The 19,880-nt window shown below is 32.1% G+C and overlaps 1 protein-coding gene and 1 long non-coding RNA gene across 7 annotated transcripts in view; one reads left to right on the top strand and one right to left on the bottom strand.

Moving 5' to 3' along the window:
- Positions 1-19,880, top strand: part of LOC148277333 (spermine oxidase-like) — a 41,215-nt gene that overhangs the window by 5,997 nt on the left and 15,338 nt on the right. For all 3 annotated transcript variants that reach the window (XR_015823513.1, XM_088232986.1, XM_088232987.1), the window contains exons 4-7: positions 10,869-11,085; positions 11,223-11,401; positions 16,457-16,831; positions 17,355-17,594. Coding sequence is in view for 2 of the 3 variants with exons in the window: in XM_088232986.1 (XP_088089112.1) it covers positions 10,869-11,085; positions 11,223-11,401; positions 16,457-16,831; positions 17,355-17,594 (1,011 nt within the window). In the remaining variant the exon portion in view is untranslated. The remainder of the gene's footprint in view (positions 1-10,868; positions 11,086-11,222; positions 11,402-16,456; positions 16,832-17,354; positions 17,595-19,880) is intronic.
- LOC148277334 (uncharacterized) lies at positions 1,695-9,157 on the bottom strand. Of its 4 annotated transcripts, none has more exons than XR_015823515.1 (4): positions 9,051-9,157; positions 8,146-8,561; positions 7,907-8,054; positions 1,695-2,017 (listed from the first exon to the last, which is right to left on the bottom strand). It is a non-coding gene; the product is annotated as an uncharacterized LOC148277334 (long non-coding RNA). The 4 variants fall into 4 exon arrangements; XR_015823514.1 differs by lacking the exon at positions 1,695-2,017 and adding an exon at positions 5,361-5,522; XR_015823517.1 differs by lacking the exon at positions 1,695-2,017 and adding an exon at positions 5,361-5,522 and having other exon boundaries at positions 8,163-8,561.

Raw genomic sequence — 19,880 nt, 5'->3', positions numbered from 1 at the left:
CCTACTAATTTTTAATAAACTGTGATCATATTCATAGCTTAATATTTTTTAGTATTGGTTCAATAGCGTGCGTTCCATATAAAAAAATAAATTAAATTAAACTATTTGAAAATTTTAGTATAATTTGGTAACTCCATCATACCAACCGGTCAGCCGCCATTGCAAATTTTTGCTCTACTCACTCATATGGCAGTTCATTTTGGACACAAACATAGTGTTTGTATATGGTTTATGTACATTTTTCTTCAGATGTCAATGTGTCAGTATTAGTAATCGGTAGGCAGTGCTTCATGTTAAAAAGAGCAAACAAGCAAATTAATGGAATCTTGCGGTTTCTTCAATCAATGATGAGAAAACATGCTCAGTTGTCAAATCGATTATGTATTAATTACAATTGAGAATATTGTCCCGTTTTCATTCTGTCTAAAAAAGCTAAAATAAAAATCTGTTAATTGTGCTGGTGAAGGAAATGGGTGTTTAACCATTTTAAAAAACAAAACGTATTCTTTGTTAATTTTTATTGACAAAAAATATTATTGATAAACGAAAGAGTTATTTCAAAAGAAAAGTTTGACAATTACACGTAAATTCAGCGTGAAATACAAACAAATAATTTATATTGTTTCCCTTATACATTATTTTCTGACCTAAAAACAGTTAGGACGGCCAGCAGAAAATTTAGTACTTATTTAAATATTTAATCCGGCTTGGGTAATTTTCACATCGACTACAAGCCAGCAACATAGTAGTTTTCAAAACGCATGTGACATCCGAATGAAATTAGTATGTACATAAATAAGTAGTACGTTATTTTTCCTACTGCTGCCTTGGTTATAAACTCTGCACGCGACTCATAAAATCAAATTATAATAATAATTGAATCGGCATTCACTTCCTGGCACTTCACAATAAAAGTAAATAAACTTTCTTACTCAATTTATCATATTCATGAACAAAAAAACTATAATTTGTGTTTTCCCTTGTAGTGGAGATTAATACATCGGCAAAACCATCGAAAACATCAAAAAACATCCCATATATTGAACACAACTTGTAAAAAACGTACACACGTTTGGTTATGTTCTTTGACTATAATAAATTGAGTAACACCAATAACAAAGTGTCTATTTCACAATAATAAATAAATATGTAGTTATTTAATAATATTACTTAGTGTAGTCCACATTAAAAAAATGTAGTTTAAAATTATGAATTTATAGTGTATTGTGCGAGCAATGAGTCTAATAATCTATTGTTGTTACCAAAAATTGCGTAGTGATGGATTCTTATCTTTTATATCATATCGAGACTTAATGCATTAAGTCATTTAAACAAGATCCGAGATGATCGCATTTAAAGCTTTTTTATTCTTTCAACGCATCAAGACTGTTGACTTAATGCATTCTGTCAGTATAGCCTTAATATATTATTGTTGTCACCAAATTGTTACCAAAAAGTAAGTTGCGGCGATTTCTCAATGATAAAATATAACCAAACTATTTTGAGTTTATCTAAATGTTTGTAGATAAAGAGTGGTTTTCACCCCCTGGGGAGTTAATATTAATATTGACATACATTTAATCAGAGATTGAGAACATTTTTGAGAATATGGAAGACTAGGCATTTACAGGGCTTCTGAACTGTCGGTTGGTTTAAGTGGCCATTCAACACATTGTATACATTCACCATTCTGCCTCTATTTGAACATCCGTATTTCTTCCATCTGATGATTTTTATGAAGTAAAATAACTGAAATCTTTATTGATGTGGGTGAGATTCATCTGTATTATTTCACCAACCAGGCCACGTGTTAAAATACCTCTCAATTTTTATACTTCTTTGACTAGATTTTATTAACAGTAACTAGATTTTATGTCCAAATGTTCTTAAATGTCATCATCATCGTTCCCCCAATTCCAACCTGTCGTGCATAGAGCACTGCATTGGTACTTTAAATACAGCTTATCTTTATGATTTGATACATGAAATCTGTCCAACGCAAGATCCAGTCCAGGGACTATAAAATATTGCAGTAAAAATCACCATTTTAAATACATATTCCATATTGACTCAATCAGGATCTCTAGCCTAGTCAACCGTAAAATTTACTCGATTTCCTTTTTCAGAACTTTTACCTGAAATTAGCCCTCATTAGCATAAAAAATAAGCATCCGGGGTTCTTGTTGTATTTCACACACCCAATGAGGAAGTTCAGTGTCTTTTTTTATTTGTTAATAGAATATTACTAAGCCAAAAAAAATATTTTTTTTCAGCGCTATGATTTTTAAAATTTTGTATTTCTGAAATAACTCAGTGTGTGACGTCAGAGGTTGTTCTATGACAGTTCTTCTAAGTTCGTTTACTGTGACCAAACCGGATATTCTTTAAAGCTCTCATATCATTGGATGGTTCATATGAACCAGTGACGTCATTCAAAGTAGTGCATTTTTATTAATACATATTTTTTTTTTTCATACATTTTTCAGAAATTTTACAGTACAATTTAATGCTCTAATTTTTACCACGCGCAAGAAAACATTTTTTGTATCCAATTTCCCGTAGGGCTGAAGTTCCTCATTGTATTTTTCATTCCGTCCAGACACGGGAAAGTAGTAGCCAAGTTTTGTAGGTAAGTACTGGATTTTATCTCATAGGGAGTTTATCAAAATTGATTTACGTTAAACACAGATGGAAAACTTTTTTGAAAAGGGGATATAAATGTTTAGGCGCTTACTAGCTTATGACAGTTATTGTGTCTTTACTTCACAAAAATCAATGGATGAAAAAATTTAAGAAATATGGATGTTTTATAGGCAGAATAGCGAATTCAAATCAACGTTGCCAACCTGAGCCGAAAATTCAGTAGATACAAAATAAAAAATCGGTATATCCAAGAACTTTGTGGTGGGGAGTAAGGGGGGAGTATAAGTAAAATTTCCTACCTTTTTTCATTGCAAAATTTTGCTAAAAATCCAAATTGAATTATTAAATTTTCATGGAATCAAACCAAATTGCGGCCCTCGTAATCTACTGACTAAGACGCTTGCTTCACACACAGAGCGTTATGGATTTGATTTCTGGCATGACCACAATAGTTCTATGTAATTTATTTTTTTTAGCCAGATTTTTTTGCGCTGCACTCTTGATTTATTACGTATTTATTTATTGACATATCTATACAGTCCCATCCAACAATGGCAAACATTTTTTCTTATACTAAATACAGGTACATATGAAATAAAATACAACTAAATAAAATTAAAGCTAGTACAAAAATATGTATAAATATATCAATTTTGGGTGTCTTAATTTTTCGTAGTGCTAAAATTAGCTGTTCTTAGATTTTCTTATTTTACTATATTTTGATATTTGGAAAGAATGATATAAAAATGTATTTAAGTACCTCGCTAAAAATTATGAAGAAACATGCCTTGAAATTGTTAAAAAAATATATTGAATGTAATATTGTCGGTATACTGATAAAACCCTCTAAATGCTTAATTGGTTTGCCCAGGCGCTGGCAGCTGACTGAGATTTTTGGATGTTCTTTGTGGACACTATAGGCTCCAACTAGGGAGCAGACATGGAATGATGATAACGGAATGCATTATTGCCTAATCTGAGAAAAATCAGGGGAAATCGCAGGAAAAAAAAGGGTTTCCCTGCGATTGCCATTAGTGCTTTCATCTCTGAAGTTCTGCGCAGATTTTTTATTCTTATCGTATCTGCTCTTGCCTCTACTGCGTATGTCATAATTGGTCTGACACACTTTTCGTTTATACGGACCTTGCTTTCAATCCGCATGTGTTTATTGTGCCACACAACATTTCTTAAACATCCAGATGTTGCCGAGGCTTTATTAGTTTGTTTCCTTACTTTGGAGTATAGGTCGCTGTGGCTTGAGATTTCAACCCCTAAATATTTGAAAGACATGACCCGTTCCTCTGTCTTATCATCTATCATCAGTTTGCATCTTTTAGGGTGCTTAGATATTGTTAAACTTTTTGTTTTACTGACCGAGATGCTCACGTTATGTTTCTGAGTTGCCAGATGAAACTTGTGTAACATACGTTGTAAATCGTCTTTTAATTCCGCCACTATGGTTGCATTCCCTGCCTAGCATATTATGTTAATAACCTTGTCTCTTATTTTGTAACCTAGTCCTAGATTTTCCACTTTCTCTATGATCTTGTCCATAGTTAAATCGAACAGAAAAGGGCTCAGACTGCCACCCTTATGCCACTGCTGCTCTGATTTCTTTAGACATTTCACCACCGACCTTTATTTTGAGTTTGCTGCCAGTGTTAATATCTTGGCTGGTTTTAGTGGCTGCTGGCTATATTCTCGATAACTTTGAAACTAAACCTCAGAGGATTTAGAGGATCAGTTGAACTTTTCTCTAATTTTGTCATTTACAGAGTTTCATCAGTATACGGGTGATAAGTATTTATGAATGATATTAAAAAATAAAAAAACATGAATAGATAGTAATTTTTAAATATTTTTTTTTTTTATGAATGAAAAATTTTTGTTGTGCTTTTGAATTGTGTTTATTTGATGTCTTCATTTTTTTCCCATTAAGTCGAGAACATATCAGCCAAGTGGCTGCTGCCAGAATTGATAACCATGCGGGCCCAATTTTTGGCATTTTCCATCACTCTTTCCAGAACTTCCAGCAATAGCTTCTCTCATTCTTGACGGATGTTCTCTTAGAGAGCTTCAAAAGTCTGAGGCTTGTTGACATAGACTCATTACTTAAAGAAACCCCACAAAAAGAAAACTGGAACGGTTAAATCGGGTGATCTTACCGGCCAGTGCAAATCACTAAAACAAGAGATTAGGCTACCTGGAAATACAGCCCTCAGAATTTTGGTTATGGCTCTTGCAGTATGCCCCGTTGCTCCATCCTGTTAGAACCGTTTTTAAAATCGTTTGGCCTGCGGCATTTTCGAAAAAATTAGGTCCGATGACGCCCCCAGCGTAAACACCACATCATGCAGTAACTTTGAATGGGTATTCGCTTTCTGAGCAAGTAGAAAAATTTGATTGTTCATTACGGGATTGCCCATATTGGGGAGAAATAAATATTAAAAATTTGATTTTATGGAAAAAAGAGAAATGTTTAAAAATCAGTAGAATTTTGGTAAAGTTCGGTAGATTCCTCCCATAATTTGTAGCCGAAAAATCAGTAGAGTTGGCAAAGCTGATTCAAATGATTTTTAATTGGACTAAAATAACAACAAATAATATAAAATATTTAAAACCTGGTATGGTTATAAAGACTAGTCTGAATCACATAGCCTATGTTCAAATATGATCCAGATTTTGTAAAAGAAACAACTTAAGCTCAACTATTCATCAATATTTATTTTATCCCCTTCTAAGTAATCACCATTAGAGGTAATACATATATGCCAACATTTTTTCCAATCTTCATAGCACTTCTTTTAGGACGATTTCGGAATGGCTTTCAGCTCGCTCTGCGAATTTTCTTTATCACCTCAATTGAGTCAATATGCTTTCTGCAAAGTGGTAATTTGAGTTAAAGGAACAGGAAAAAGTCACATGGAACCAAATCAGGTGAATACTGTGCTGGAGAATAACTTTAATGTTGTTTTTAGCCCAAATAATCACGTACAAGGAGAGATGTGTGAAACGGCGTCTGATCGTGATGCAAAAACTAAAAACTAATGTTAGTAAATATTAGTATATGACCATTTACGGTAAGTGGTTATATACTAATATTTACTGACTTAAGTTCTTAGTTTTTGCATCACAATAAGGCTAAACGGCGGTATCATTCTTAGAAAGCATCCCTCGGAAAAAGATTTGCATTGATCTTTTTGAAGAAAATTAAGGAAAATTCACAGAACACATCAAAGATAGACTTATTGACACTGTTGCCATAAATAAACTAGGGGTAGGCAGAGAGAATGGACCGCCACACACGTTTATCCTGGCATACAATCCTAGCTTCTTCCACATTCATACATCTTGTCATACATGCCCTTCGGTTCTGTCTGCTTTTGACATGACCAGACTTAAGATTTTGGTTTATCTGATCATGCCACGTCTTCCTTGGTCGTCCTCGTCTCACGTTGCCGTTCATTTTCGCCATATATACTTGTTTTACCATTCTTTCGTCGTCCATTCGTTCTATGTGACCAAACCATCTCAAAGACCCTTTCTTGATCTTATCAATTATACTTGACTCAGATTTACACTCTCGCCTGATTTCATCATTCGTAACCCTGTCATACATTGATTTCCCACACATTCGTCTCAGAGATCGCATTTCAACCGCGTTCACTCGGTTTTCATCCTTCCTCTGCCAGATCCATGTTTCACTTCCGTACATAAGTGTTGGGACTAAAACCCCGTTTATTCTGCTTTTCTTACAAAAGCAGAATAAATATATAAAAACGCTTTCAAGAATGGAAAAAGTGGTAAATCTAGAACTAGACGGAGAGATTACGTCAATAAAATGGACAGCTCTAGAATCACTTGTACCATGGTCCACGAAATCTAAAAACCACAACTAGAAACCGTGTCTGCGATACAGAAAAGTAGCCAGAAACTGGAATGCACACAACGATTCATGAAAAGAGAGATGCTCATGGTATTATGTCTAAGAGACAATAAAAAATAAAGAAATTAGATGCCGAACCAGAATCATAGATATCATGGATCGTACAGTAAAATTAAAATCCAGAATTATAAATTGGAGACCACAGGCAAACAAAAGAAGTGTTAGGAGGCTAACTCGATGGTTAGTAGAGCATGGAGGAAAAAAACGGGGGACATAAAGCAATAGAAACATTTGGAAACGGTTTATATCCAGCAATGGAGAGAACAAGGCTGAAGAAGATGATTCAAGATGTTAAATTGGGCATCAGGCCAGGAACCCTTTAGCAATGGCTCGTCAATAACAAGTATTTATCTAAAACATGTCGATCTCCAAAATAATCATGTTTAGTTGCCTGACTGCTCTTCGACATGATCATGTAACACAGTATGTAAAGGAATCACTCTAACCAGCAAATGACAGGTTATAAGCAGTGTAAATGTCTAGATTTTCATATTTCCCTCTCAAAAATGTTATCAACCTCTGCTGTGATATATATTAAAATGTTATTTAGCTATAAATTGGCACTTGCGTTAACTCCTGCATATTAATAGTGACGCTATGTCAATGTAGAAAATTCAACGGACTAACCAATTTAATATACTTCCTGTGTAAAAGACCCTTCTGTATTTGCACCATATAATTCAAGGGGAATACTAATGCACGTCGACATAATGACAAGGTAAATGTGTACCTTTCCTTATAATAGTATTGTATTCTGCACTAGACCTATCATTATTCCCTTCCCACTTCTAATGGCTATGTGGCGTATCTTTTGCAATTAAACATACAATTTCAAATAAAGGCTTTCATTAAAGGTTGAATAATTTATTGCGTCATTTGGCCATTTTTTTCCCTTTGTATTTATTTATTTTGTCTAATATATTATCACTTTGCAGTTTAAAAATATATAAACCTACTTATGCTTTATTTTTTTATTCTTGTAAAGCTTCTGTGGGCGTTTAAAGCATAAGATTAAATAAATTAAAAAACAAATAGGCCACTGCACAGGTAAACCAACTGCAGCGTATAATTATAATTTTTGTTAAATGAGGGTAAGTTGATCAGTCTTACGCTTCAAATGGACCGCCAGCTGATGAGTTGACTGATCATGATCTATGATATATTCTAGTGTAAAAACACATTTTAAAATAGTTATTTCATTTCAACCATGTTGGGAATTGAACCCGAGACCTCTTGCATGATAGACAAACGCGCTGACCATTAGACCACGAGGCGGATTAGACCTATAATATGTTGATAAGTGTATATTTTACAAACCTTTTAATATTTAGACACGTATCCCGACGGAGGTGGAGGAATTATTGAGGATATGGATGTCTATGCAGTTACAGGGCTTATCATTATTTCCGATTGGTTAGGTGAACTGCATCATTCACTAGTCTGCCTATATTCAAATTCCACATCCCTACAATAATAATAAAGTAAGGAAGTTTCATGTGAAACAAATAAGTAAATAAAATAAATAAACCCATAACAACACGAGTGTTTTGAATTACCGTATCTTGATATTTACTTGAATATTTCTTGATACTTTCTTCATCTATTCATCTTAATGTCTATCTGTATCGATAAAATCCTGAGAGGGTTAAAGATCCAGTACTTGTCTGCAATGATTCGGACTTAATATCACTCCTAATATATTTAATTATTGTTGTGGATATACATTGTATTTTATTGGTGCCTTGTGAATTGATTGTGATTGGTGATGATAGAGGTGGAATATATCCAATTTTTATTGTGAGCGACAGCTGTTTCCCCCTCCCTCAGAAACTGTCAAACAACTGTCACTCATCATAAAATTATAGTAGACTGTGTTTGATTTATCCAACACTATCCAATTGTGCAATTCTGTCATGCAGTTTGATATGCATCTTCGGCCAATAAAGTGCATATTAGTTTTGTTTGATCAAACCTGTGGGCAACGCAAAAAGTTTAGTGTGATGGCGTGTTTTAATGATATGTATATATCGTCGGTACACTGATAAAATCCTGTAAATAACAACATTTGAGAAAACAAGTTATAAATGCAGTTATATGTCACTTTTCGAGCTTTATCGACTGATGAAATCTTTTGAATCCTCCTAGGTTTAATTTCAAATTTATCATGTATAAACACCAATAATTTTTTTGTTTTAGTGTTTTCTGGTGAAAACCATTAATTTGTTTACTAAACATTTTATTTTCAAAATCTCATCCATTGCAACAATTTTAAGGAACCATAGTGGTTTCATGAGTACCTATCGTGTCAAACATTCAACACAATTTTCCTCAGTATACTTCGTCATAAGAAAGAAGGAAGCATCTAACATTTTTTTCGAAAATGAGTTAAATACATATTCGGAATCAGGAAAAAAATATGCATCTACTGAAAATACATCTATCTTCCTAAAATAACCACTACCTTATTCTTTTCACTATTAAATGAGACTAAACTGCAAAAAGTCTTGAAGATTACTAAATGTAAATAAGGCTGTTCTGACTTATATAATTATTAAAGACTGATTAAAATACTTATTTTTTCTTCTATTCCATTTTTAAAAACATCTAAAATAAATGTACCTACCCGTTTTAAATTAAATTTAAGATCTGCTGGTAATTTCAAAGTTATTTGATTATTAGGTCGGCGTTACTAGTTTGAAAAACATTAAATGGCCAGTAACGTCCATTTCATTTAGTTGAGTAGAATCAATTGGCATATTAACACTAAAAAAGAAAGAGATTAACTTAATTACTAAATAAAAAGGGCGTTTCTAGCTAGAAATGTCTTTTCATTAAAGTAAAACATATTTTCTTGTATTTTTTTTACTAAAAAGAAGATGAAAGTGTTAATTTTTAAACATGTAACGTAAAATTTATTAAAATTAATATATATATTTCGTTAGGGCGAACCATAATACATACTGTTGCATAATAATATACATAATTTTTGTAGTATTTTTTACGCAGCGAATTTTTCAATCTCCGAGTTACAAAATATTTATTTTCTGGTTTTTTTGTTTTATGTAGAAACGTCCTTCTTTCTTATGACGGCAGTATAGTCAAAGGTGCATTTAGAGGGTTTTACCAGTGTACTAACATTATACCCTTTATTCTTTTTTATCTCAGGCCATAAAAGGGAAGATGTTCTTTTATTGAATTCATGCATACTTCTTCTTATGGTGTCACTCCATCGTGCATTAGCATTATGAATTATCATCAGGGTAATTTTTATTTTGTCCACGGCCGCTCTAAATAAGGATTTGGAGCTACAGTGGAACCAATCCCCTTAAGCCAGGAGATACGTTGCGTTCCTACAGTGCGTTTTCCTTGAAAAAAAATATTAGTATCAAATTAAGCATTTGATACATTGTTCTATGAAGTTGATAAAATTATTAAGTCATTTCTTTAGTTTAAAGTTAATTTCATATAAATGACAATAAACTTACAGCAAAATTTGATATTTATTTTTAATATACATTAAAAACAGTGTTGTCTGAGCAGATAGTTTTAGTCATTAATTTATTTATTTTCAATTTTGTTTTATGGTCAATAAAAATACGAAAATGTTTTAATTCCCTTTTTTATCTTTGATAACATTTTGACCTTTTTTGGACTAAAATAGTGTTGGTTGCAGCAATTATTCAAATCAAATATACAATTTATGCCTTCTTTTATTGCTCTGCGATACTAGACCATTATAATATGTTATTCTATGCAGCGAAGTGTGCATACATTATCTGTTATGCATTTATTATTAATACACCCATGTCTTAAATTTGCAATATAATAATATTAAGGCTGTAGCCTGATAAAGTAAGGATTATTGTGGAAGTTCAATAAGCAGCGCCTGTTATATGGATGGGTAGAACAATTAGGTTTCTTCAACTAGTGCGGCTGGCTCTATTTTCTTCAGTTCGGCATTTGGCACATTTTTTCCTTTCCATTGGATGTACCAATGTTCAGCTTCACCTGTGCAATATTATTATAACCTATAGATATTATTAACCTATAATTTTTTGTTTGACTAAATGAGCCAGAGGGGGGGATAAGCCCCACCGTGGCTAGGCTTATGGTATAGAATAGTTTTACACTTTTGGTTTTTGATATGACTACAATGCTGCAAAGGTTAGAAATCAGTATAAATGACATTTTGTGTATTTAATTACTTGCTCTACAATACCATGTTCTTTGTAACTGTGATGCGTTTAATTAGTATGTTTGTTACTGTTATTATTTACAGATTTTGGCAGCTGATAAGAACAAAACATACCGATATTGATTCAACTCTTGCGGCTGAGATTCTCGATTGGTTTCAAAAGTACGAAAATTCTATTAACGCATCCGATACATGGTTTGAGGCTTCTGGGAACGGCCACCTGGAATATTGGGAATGTGACGGAAATTCTCAACTGCATTGGAAGGGTCGTGGTTTCAAAACGCTCCTTGATATTTTGCTGGTAAGGATCTTGTTTCAGGTTTCAATATCCACATATGAGTTTCGTCTTAAGGGTAAAGTTTAGAAACTTTATTAAATTAAAATAGTATTATTTATATCAGTAATTTCAAAATCTTGTAAACTTATTTCCAATTACAGAAAAAGTTTCCAGATCCATCTAACGAAATCCCAGTTGAGATCTTGCTCAATAAGGCTGTTATCAAAATCAACTGGAACACAAACTCCAACCAAGTCTCGGAAATAATGTGCAGCGACGGAACTGTTTATTACTCCAAGTTTGTGATTGTCACTTTATCTATTGGTGTTTTAAAAGAGATGTAAGTGTTGTTTTGCTTCTTTTTTATTATTTTTACTCTGGAATTTGGTTATACTAAACTTCTGAAGCGCCATACAAATACATGCCCAGTCGTTATATCCAACTTATTGTATTCTACTATCATGAACTGAGCTTACCTATCTATTTAACCATTGTTTCTGCACCTATAAGTTTATTAATCTTTAATTTTTACTATACCCGTATTTACTCTACATTTGCACTTGCCACATCAACTCACTAATGCCTTGTTTAATGTACCTCGTTTTTATCATTTTCCTTCTACTAGGAGTGTACTTTTTAACTTATAAAAAAAAAATTACATTAATATACATTTTTGCATTTTCGACATTTAAATAATTTTTTATTTATTTTTACTAGCAACTAAAATCCCGCCAAGCCACTTTCTGTGGCTTGTTGGTGGAGATTTACATTAATACTAACTTGTATAACATTACCTAAATTTATAAAAACAATGAATTTACAGATATATTTATTTATAATAAAGATGTATTTTTTTTAAATTCAAGAAAGAAAATAAATAAAGAAAAAAATGTACCCAGCTAGTTTAATAACTATTTACATATAAACTTTTGATCCACTCTCTTATTTTTCTCTTTTTACATGCTGATTTTCCATTAATATTATTAACTTCAGTTTATAATCATTTTAAAAATTATCAAACCATCATTTAATGCAAAATTCCATAACCAAATGAAACTGCATACGTATTTCCAAAGCATTTAAAGTTTTTTGTTTTTAATGAAAATAAATATTTGTGTTCTTATGATTTACACAAATATTTCAATTTCGGGGATTTCAATGTGGTAAGGTTCTTTGTTTTTTGTGATTCCTAGTGATGATGGTTTGATAGTCTTTTTTAGTTTATTGAGGGTCTCATCGGGTTTAGTTGCTCTGTCTTTCGGAAAGACAAAGACTGCAGGTCTAGCGGGAAGGGGAAGAGCGTTATTCCTCGTAATAGGAGGGATAGAGAGGCCAGTTTGGTTGCAGAAGACTACAGAGCTCCAACTGCGCATTGCAGGAATTTTTTCAGATTGTTGTTTGTTGTGACTCTCGCGGTTCATCCTTTGGCACAGATTATTATGATTTTGACAGTTGCATACAGAAAACATGTTTGCAAAGGATTTACTTTTAACTACAGTCCTATCTGAAGTGAAATATTCTAAAAAATAAAGTTATGATATAAGTAGACAGAATTTGACAGTTTTTCCGCATTCAGTTTTCACACTATAGTAATAGACTGCTGACTTTGTAGAGCATCGTCCCTGTTGCACGCGTCCAGTGTAGAGTGAGTGTATGAATGACAAAGACGGTGCTATATAAAGCGAATTCTTGTCAAAGCGTCTCTGTAAAATACGGTACCTTTCCGTTCAATGGTTAAATGGTCAAAATTTCTATATTCAAAAATAAGCCCTATGCACTTTGAAAATAAAGTTTCAATTCCTTCGAACGAGTTCGGCCGGTCATCACGCCACAGAAAAAATCAACAGTCACGATAAAAGAACGATAGGGTGGACTGATTAATAATTTTTTTTTTAAATACTTAAATACTAAATACACAAACCAGTAAGCATGAGACCGACTAATCTTCACTCGATTTCTATTAACAAAATATTCACCCGCGAGTAGAAACTAAATAAATAAAACCAAAGAAGAAAATTATAAATACGTATTCCCCACCCTAATTTTACCGGACCGATTGGATTGGCGCAATACATGTGAAACTGGCCTGTACATGACGGACACAATCAATAATTTAAAAAATAATAGTACATAAGATTATGAAAAAATTACAACTTTAATATTTTCCTGAAATGCGTAGGTACCCAGTGATTGTTAAGTGGTACCGAATTTAATTAAAAAGTACCTCTAATCATTTAAGCAATACATCTTGGCTCAAGAACAAAATGAAATCAATGGTGGCTTCTTATTCTAGTACGGTGATGATCAAACAACCAGTGTAATAATACTAATGGCCGCCTCGAATATTACATTTTCTTTGTTTTACCTATTGATAAAGTGAAATATAAAATAGTAGATTTATAAACTTTTGAACCAAAGCAGTTGTGAATTTACTTTACATTTATTACTATTACTATGCATGTGCATATCCACACCTCCTATGTAAAATGACGTAACCCACAAATTGTTGATTTTGTTTTTAATGTATTTCATCTATGTATTATTATATCTCTGGTTCCAACAAAAAAAAAATATTTTGCAACTTGTTAGGTTGTTTTTGGATTTATATTGTCGTATCTCATATTTTTTATAAAGTATAGAATTGTATGAACCCTTGTAATAATTTTCGCGGGGCGAAAGAGATGACCGGAAGCTGAATAAGTATCAGTTACGGTTGTGTTCTCCGGACTAGATGGGACATTGTCTCTTGCATTTTTTTATATTTTTAAATAGCATTTTTTTGTATATTTTTTCCCAAAATGAATTCTGCTTATACCGAAAATAAATTAATTAATCTAACTAGAGCACAAAAATGTGATTTAGCCATAGAAACTTAATCTACACTACGTACAATTGAAACTCCAACAACAGATTCATTGTATAATAACCAAAGACCATATTTGCATGAAAGACGGCAAAATGCTTGATAAAACAAACCAGTTACTTGCATTTGTTTGATTTTGATATTAATGTTTTATATTTGTTATAATATACAGAACAACAATGTACGTAATTGTTAGTGCTTCTTATGGATTATATACATCGTTTGTAAGTATCAAATAATTATCGTATGTTATACATAAAATTTTTTTTTTCAAATAATCCTGATGTAAAATGTTGTGACATTCATACAATGTTTTACTTTACATCTTTTACGAAGTACAATATTATATTTTATTCATACAATTTAACTTAACTTTAACTTAACATCTTTTCAAAGTATAATATTGTATGTGCATTTTTACAAAAACCACAAAACATTTTAAGTTTTTTGTAAGTTTATATGAAAAATAAAAATCTAAAAAGAAGTGCCAATAATAATAATGCATGACATTTTTTTCAAAAATCAGTATATATTTAGATTTATACTCAACAAAAATATCTTTAAATCCTTCTTCTGTAAAATCACATTTTGTTGGTTACAATATTATACGTAGGGGGTGTGGATATAAGTTTACATTTGTTTTGTTTTTTTTTCGGCATTTTGCATGAAGTGTAATTAGATTTGGTGTCTGATATAAATCAAATCAAATTGTATTTTACTAAATGTATTATGCGTATACCTTGATTGTACGGCTCTCTTGTATAAATCGTTATCATAATATGCGATTACACATTAAAAATAATGTTAACAATCTTGCCCGTGAATATATCAGCATCGTTTTTCACTGGAACTTGTTTTACATTTTCTGTAAAATTTAGATTACATCGTGATCAGATTTAAAAAAAAATAATTTGATTTATTTATTCAATCTTTTTGTACAAATTACATTAGTAAGTTTTTTGCCATGGGGCAATATCTTTCAACCAACCAAAACAAAATTGGAAATATTCATGTAGAGATTTAAGTAACACACAACAAAAATAAGATGAACTGATAGTTTTTTTATTTTAGTTATTAATAAATTATAAAAGTAAAGGAAAGTATGGAATAATGGGTGTAGAATGGAGTTTTAATCTAAGTAGTTTGGTTCGGAGTTCTATGGAAGATAATGATGCCTCAGACATTTCTTGAAAAATATTGAAAATTTTGCACCTTTTATAGAAAAATGTAAATCATTTCGAAGTCAAATGGCTTGCACAGAAAAAGGTTTACTATTAAAGAACGTATTGTGTCAAGTAAAGTACAATGGGTGGTCCAAATTTTGCAGAATGGAAAGGTAGCGGGGGCGTACTTATACACAATAGTAAATAGTGTGACTCATCACTAGTGTATATATATACCAAGTATTGACAAAAATGACTAATTAGTTGAATAAGTGAGTCAAACCGGAAGAAATACCGAGTATGAATAAAATTAAGTTCCGAGTCGTCATCAAATTTCTCACCAAACAGAATAAAACACGGCGTACCATTCTGGAAAAGATTTCAGCATTATACCGGGACTCTTGTCCTGGGAAAACCATGATTTATAAATGGTAGTGTTTTCAAAGATGGCAGAGAGTCAATTGAAGATGACCCCTGCCCTGGTCACTTCATCAAACTTTATTGAAAAAGTTGAACAACTTATAAATTGGAGGATGTCCATTTGAAGAAAAATCAAAAAGCAGAAATGGTAGAAGTATCATTACGTCTATTTTGATAATCCTACGTCATTATCTTGGTAAGCCAACGGAGAATGCTTGAGTCACTTTAATAGTGACGCGCATCGAGTTTCTGCCTTTTTTATAGACCTCTGTCAAGAAAATAATATTGATGTTTTGTATCGGTTTGCTGATTTGAAATCAGATTTCATGCAGTGGCATAAAAAGGGCACACTACCCTCCAAAAAATTGATAGCTACTGTTTTTTGAGATATAGAGGATATTGTATTGATTGACTACAAAGAAATAGGTTTCATTTACTACTATAATTTTCCGAAGCTGTTAAAAGAAGCTGTAAAGGAGAAAAGAAGAGGAAAATTGACCAAAGGTGTCTTGCTTCTCCAGAACAATGCGACAAGAGCAATGTTGCAATGACTGCTCTGCACAAATGTAGCATCCAAATCTAAAACCACCCTGCCTATAGTCTAGACCTGGCCCCATCTGTTTATTATTTATTTCTAAATAACAAAAAAAACTCAGAGAAAAGAAATGTACAGATGATGAATAAGTCAAGTCAGAAATTTCAGCCTATTTTTCTTTCAAAGGCATAAATAAATAAATTGAAATATCTCATAAACGTATACGTATACGTATGTGCTAATGGAGAATGCATTACCATCTTTCTATTTACCCCCCTTATCCTTCATTCGAATCAATGCGAGTTTTTGACTATTCTTTGCATATTGCTGGAAAAGGCAAATTTTACAATTCACAAGCTTTTGTAGTAGAAATTCTTTTAGTTCAATATCTATTTTGTGAAATATATTTTACAGGTATATGAGCATGTTTGTTCCTTGCTTGCCTGCTGCAAAAGTGAATTCCATTGAAGGTTTGACTCTTGGAACGGTTGACAAAATTTTTGCTACCTATGAAAAACCTTGGTGGAACGGAAAACTCAAATGGGTTGGATTTTTATGGCAGAGCAAGGATAAGGAAATGTTCGTCAATCGTGACAAGTGGTTGTTGGAAGTATTTGGGGTGAACGCAAGTGAACATAATCCTTATATACTGTGCGGTTGGGTATCTGGCTCTGCTGCCAGATATATGGAAACCCTTCCCATTGAAGAAGTTCAATCCGGCTTCCATCGTCTTCTGTGTCTCTTCCTCGGGAAAGAGTTTGATGTTCCTCATCCTATAAGTATTCTGAGGTTCGTATTCCTTACTTGATTTCATTCTTAAAATGTATGGGTGTTAACAACAAGTTATCTGTTTTTTTCTGAATTAAGAGAACGAGAGGACAAAAAAAAAATACAACATATTAGTCAATAATTCATAGCATCTTCATTATACGCTGCTCATATATCGCGAGCAGCTATATTCCCTCGATTAAATACGAACTGAAGGAGGTGTTGAAAATGCTCACTTTTGTCCACTCGACATTCCATTTTGAAGGCTTGTGATCAAATGCTGCGCTTTGTCATAAAAAAATGTTATTTTGTATTATCGGTCTATATAATGATGGATTCTACAAATGTAAATAAAACAAAAAAGTTTTACACTTTATTACAGAGTGGTGTGTTTTCTTCTTGGAGCATTGTCAATCTTGTACTAATCATGAAATTAATCTATTATTTTTTATTAAGAAATGTTAAATGTATATAACATGGAATTCCACTACCTACTATCAATTAAATATATTATCTAAAATGTAACTCTTGAAAACGTTTACAGATCAAACTGGTACAATAACCCCCTGACTCGAGGTTCTTACTCATTCCGTAGCATGGATTCTGAGAAAAGAGGTGCCAGTGCCGAAGGAATGGCTTGCCCCTTATATGACAAGGCAGGGGCTCCTGCCCTTTGCTTCGCTGGTGAGGCAACCTCATCTCATTACTTTTCTACCGTTCACGGAGCAGTGGAAGCAGGATTCAGGGAGGCTAATCGTGTTATTGATTATGTCTCAACATCCAAGTAAGTTTCTTTGCCTATTCTTGACGACCATTTTTTTTAAATCTAAGATTATGGAAGATTTAGGGAGACATAGGTTCTGGTTATTTTACCCGAAATTGTTAAAAGTTTCTTAATTTAATTAAGTTCCTTAATATTTGATGCCTCGATATGTGTAATGGAATAATTCAAGTATTTTCTTCCAAAAAACTTTTTCTTTATAGATTTTGGTATCTATATCTTATTCAAAAACACGATTATATTAGATTTTTTTAAATCAACGATTGAACTTCAGCTTTGGTTGATGATTTAAAAGTTTTAAAAATAAAATGTAAATGGAACGTATTTGATATTTTATATGATTGATATTTTTTTACTTCCCTTATCCATTTTATAATATTATACTGAAATAATAAATAAATGGATATAGAGATTCTGTTGTCTTATAAAAAAAGAGCTACATTAGTTTGTGATATTGTCGCTGGAAATTTTGAATGACCTAAGTGTGTGTATGTCCTTTTACTCGGGAAAATTTAAATGATATATAAATGCCCAAGCCCAACTTTTATTATTTAAAAAAAATGTATGATGGTTTCACAGACTTGGAATAGTTTTCGCTACTCCTAAAATGTCTTCACTTGTCCCTTACGCCTTTAAAATTTGCAATGGCAATGCGTTTATTAAATTTAACAAATCTCGAAGTATCAGAAATACCAATCAAAATGGAAAAACTTCATCAATTCAACATTCAGTATTTGGGTACACTTTAATCCAAATGAATGATTCGAGCTGTTTGTAACTAAGCTAGCTCTGACTATTTGATTAAGTGAAATTTATTAATACATGTCGTAAATAAGATTAGTTGAAGCAATCAAAGCTCCGATTTATTGTAACTAATAAAAAATAGCTTATGTAAAAAAAGAAAACGCTGCAAAGCCGGAGAAAAATCTATTTGGTTAAAACCAACTCATCTAATTTTGACTGAACTTTTGAACATTGAACTTTTATGAAACATTTCAATTTTGTGCATGTTTTTTTGTAAATAATGCTTGTTGCTGTATTATTCTGCTATAAATGCATGCATTTTATGATTTTTAACTAAAATAATGACAGTACGTATATACCTAAAGATCGTCCAGTTCATCACAACTCTAGAAAAACCAAATGAGAAAATAAATATTTCAATGGTCATTTCAAATATAATATTATTGATTTTTGCATGTTTTTATATTTTTTCAACTGATCATTAATAATAGCATATATTGACAGTGTCTGTTTTATTAGTAGGACATTTGGATTGTTTTTTAAATGACCCAACCAACCAATATTACCATTTAACTCTGTATAAGTTTTTCTGCATCAAATTTTTTTTGGTGGCATTTTGCAATATTTTTTTTATTAATGAAATACTCGTGTTCTAATGATTTACTCAAATATTATGATTTTGGGGCCATTTTCTTTTAGTCATAAATAACCTTGTTAGAAAATGGAAAATAAATTATGGTAGGGCGGAATTCGAGTCTCAGACCTCTTGCTCTGGAGTCCACTACACTACCCATTGGAACCTTATTTCTGAGTAGTGAAGCAGATAGAAATTCTGCATAAAACTTAAATGAAAAACTTAAATCACATTTATTTGGACATGTCTTGTAATGAACTGGACTATCAATTTGTATTGTTATTATTTATAAATTTATTGCATATACATTCATATTTATTACCAGGGAATCTATATAACACATAACACTAGAGTATTTTAACATAAATATGACTGTTATTATCGGAAAGATTGGCCAAATGAGGTCCTTAGTAAGTATATCGTTGTTGCGCCTTGGAAACCGGCTATATGCTTTTATCTTACTAAATGCGTTTTTTATGCCAAAAAATTCATTTTTGCCACAATTAAACTGATAATGAATCAATTTTCATAAATATACTACAATTTAAATATTCACTCAAGAAAAAACTATGTTCCCAGACATTTCTATTAAAGTCTGCGATGTTTATTGTTTCACCTGAACATTTTTGTAAAAAACTCATAGCCGATTTCCAAGAAGCTATATTATGTATTTATGGAAAACTCATTTGTAATATTGGAATCCTTTAGTTGCTTTCATACATTTTACTCACAAATACATATAATAATGTTTATACTCCCTTTGTATCGTTTCTTTGCTATTTCATTTCACAAAAGCAGTAGTCTTTTTTCAAATTCATCTAACATTTTCCATCCTGGGGGCAGGGCAGGGCATTAAAAGGCACCACATTGGTACACCAACCACCGCATCTCTTGATCATTTTTGCTACGAG

This window comes from Micrasema longulum, unplaced genomic scaffold, assembly GCF_059751315.1.
Source record: "Micrasema longulum isolate JH-2025_06_02 unplaced genomic scaffold, ASM5975131v1 h1tg001048l, whole genome shotgun sequence".
In the NCBI taxonomy this organism is placed as follows: domain Eukaryota; kingdom Metazoa; phylum Arthropoda; class Insecta; order Trichoptera; family Brachycentridae; genus Micrasema; species Micrasema longulum.
The sequence above is the reverse complement of the archived record's forward strand: the minus strand, read 5'-3'. Positions and strand labels throughout refer to the sequence as shown.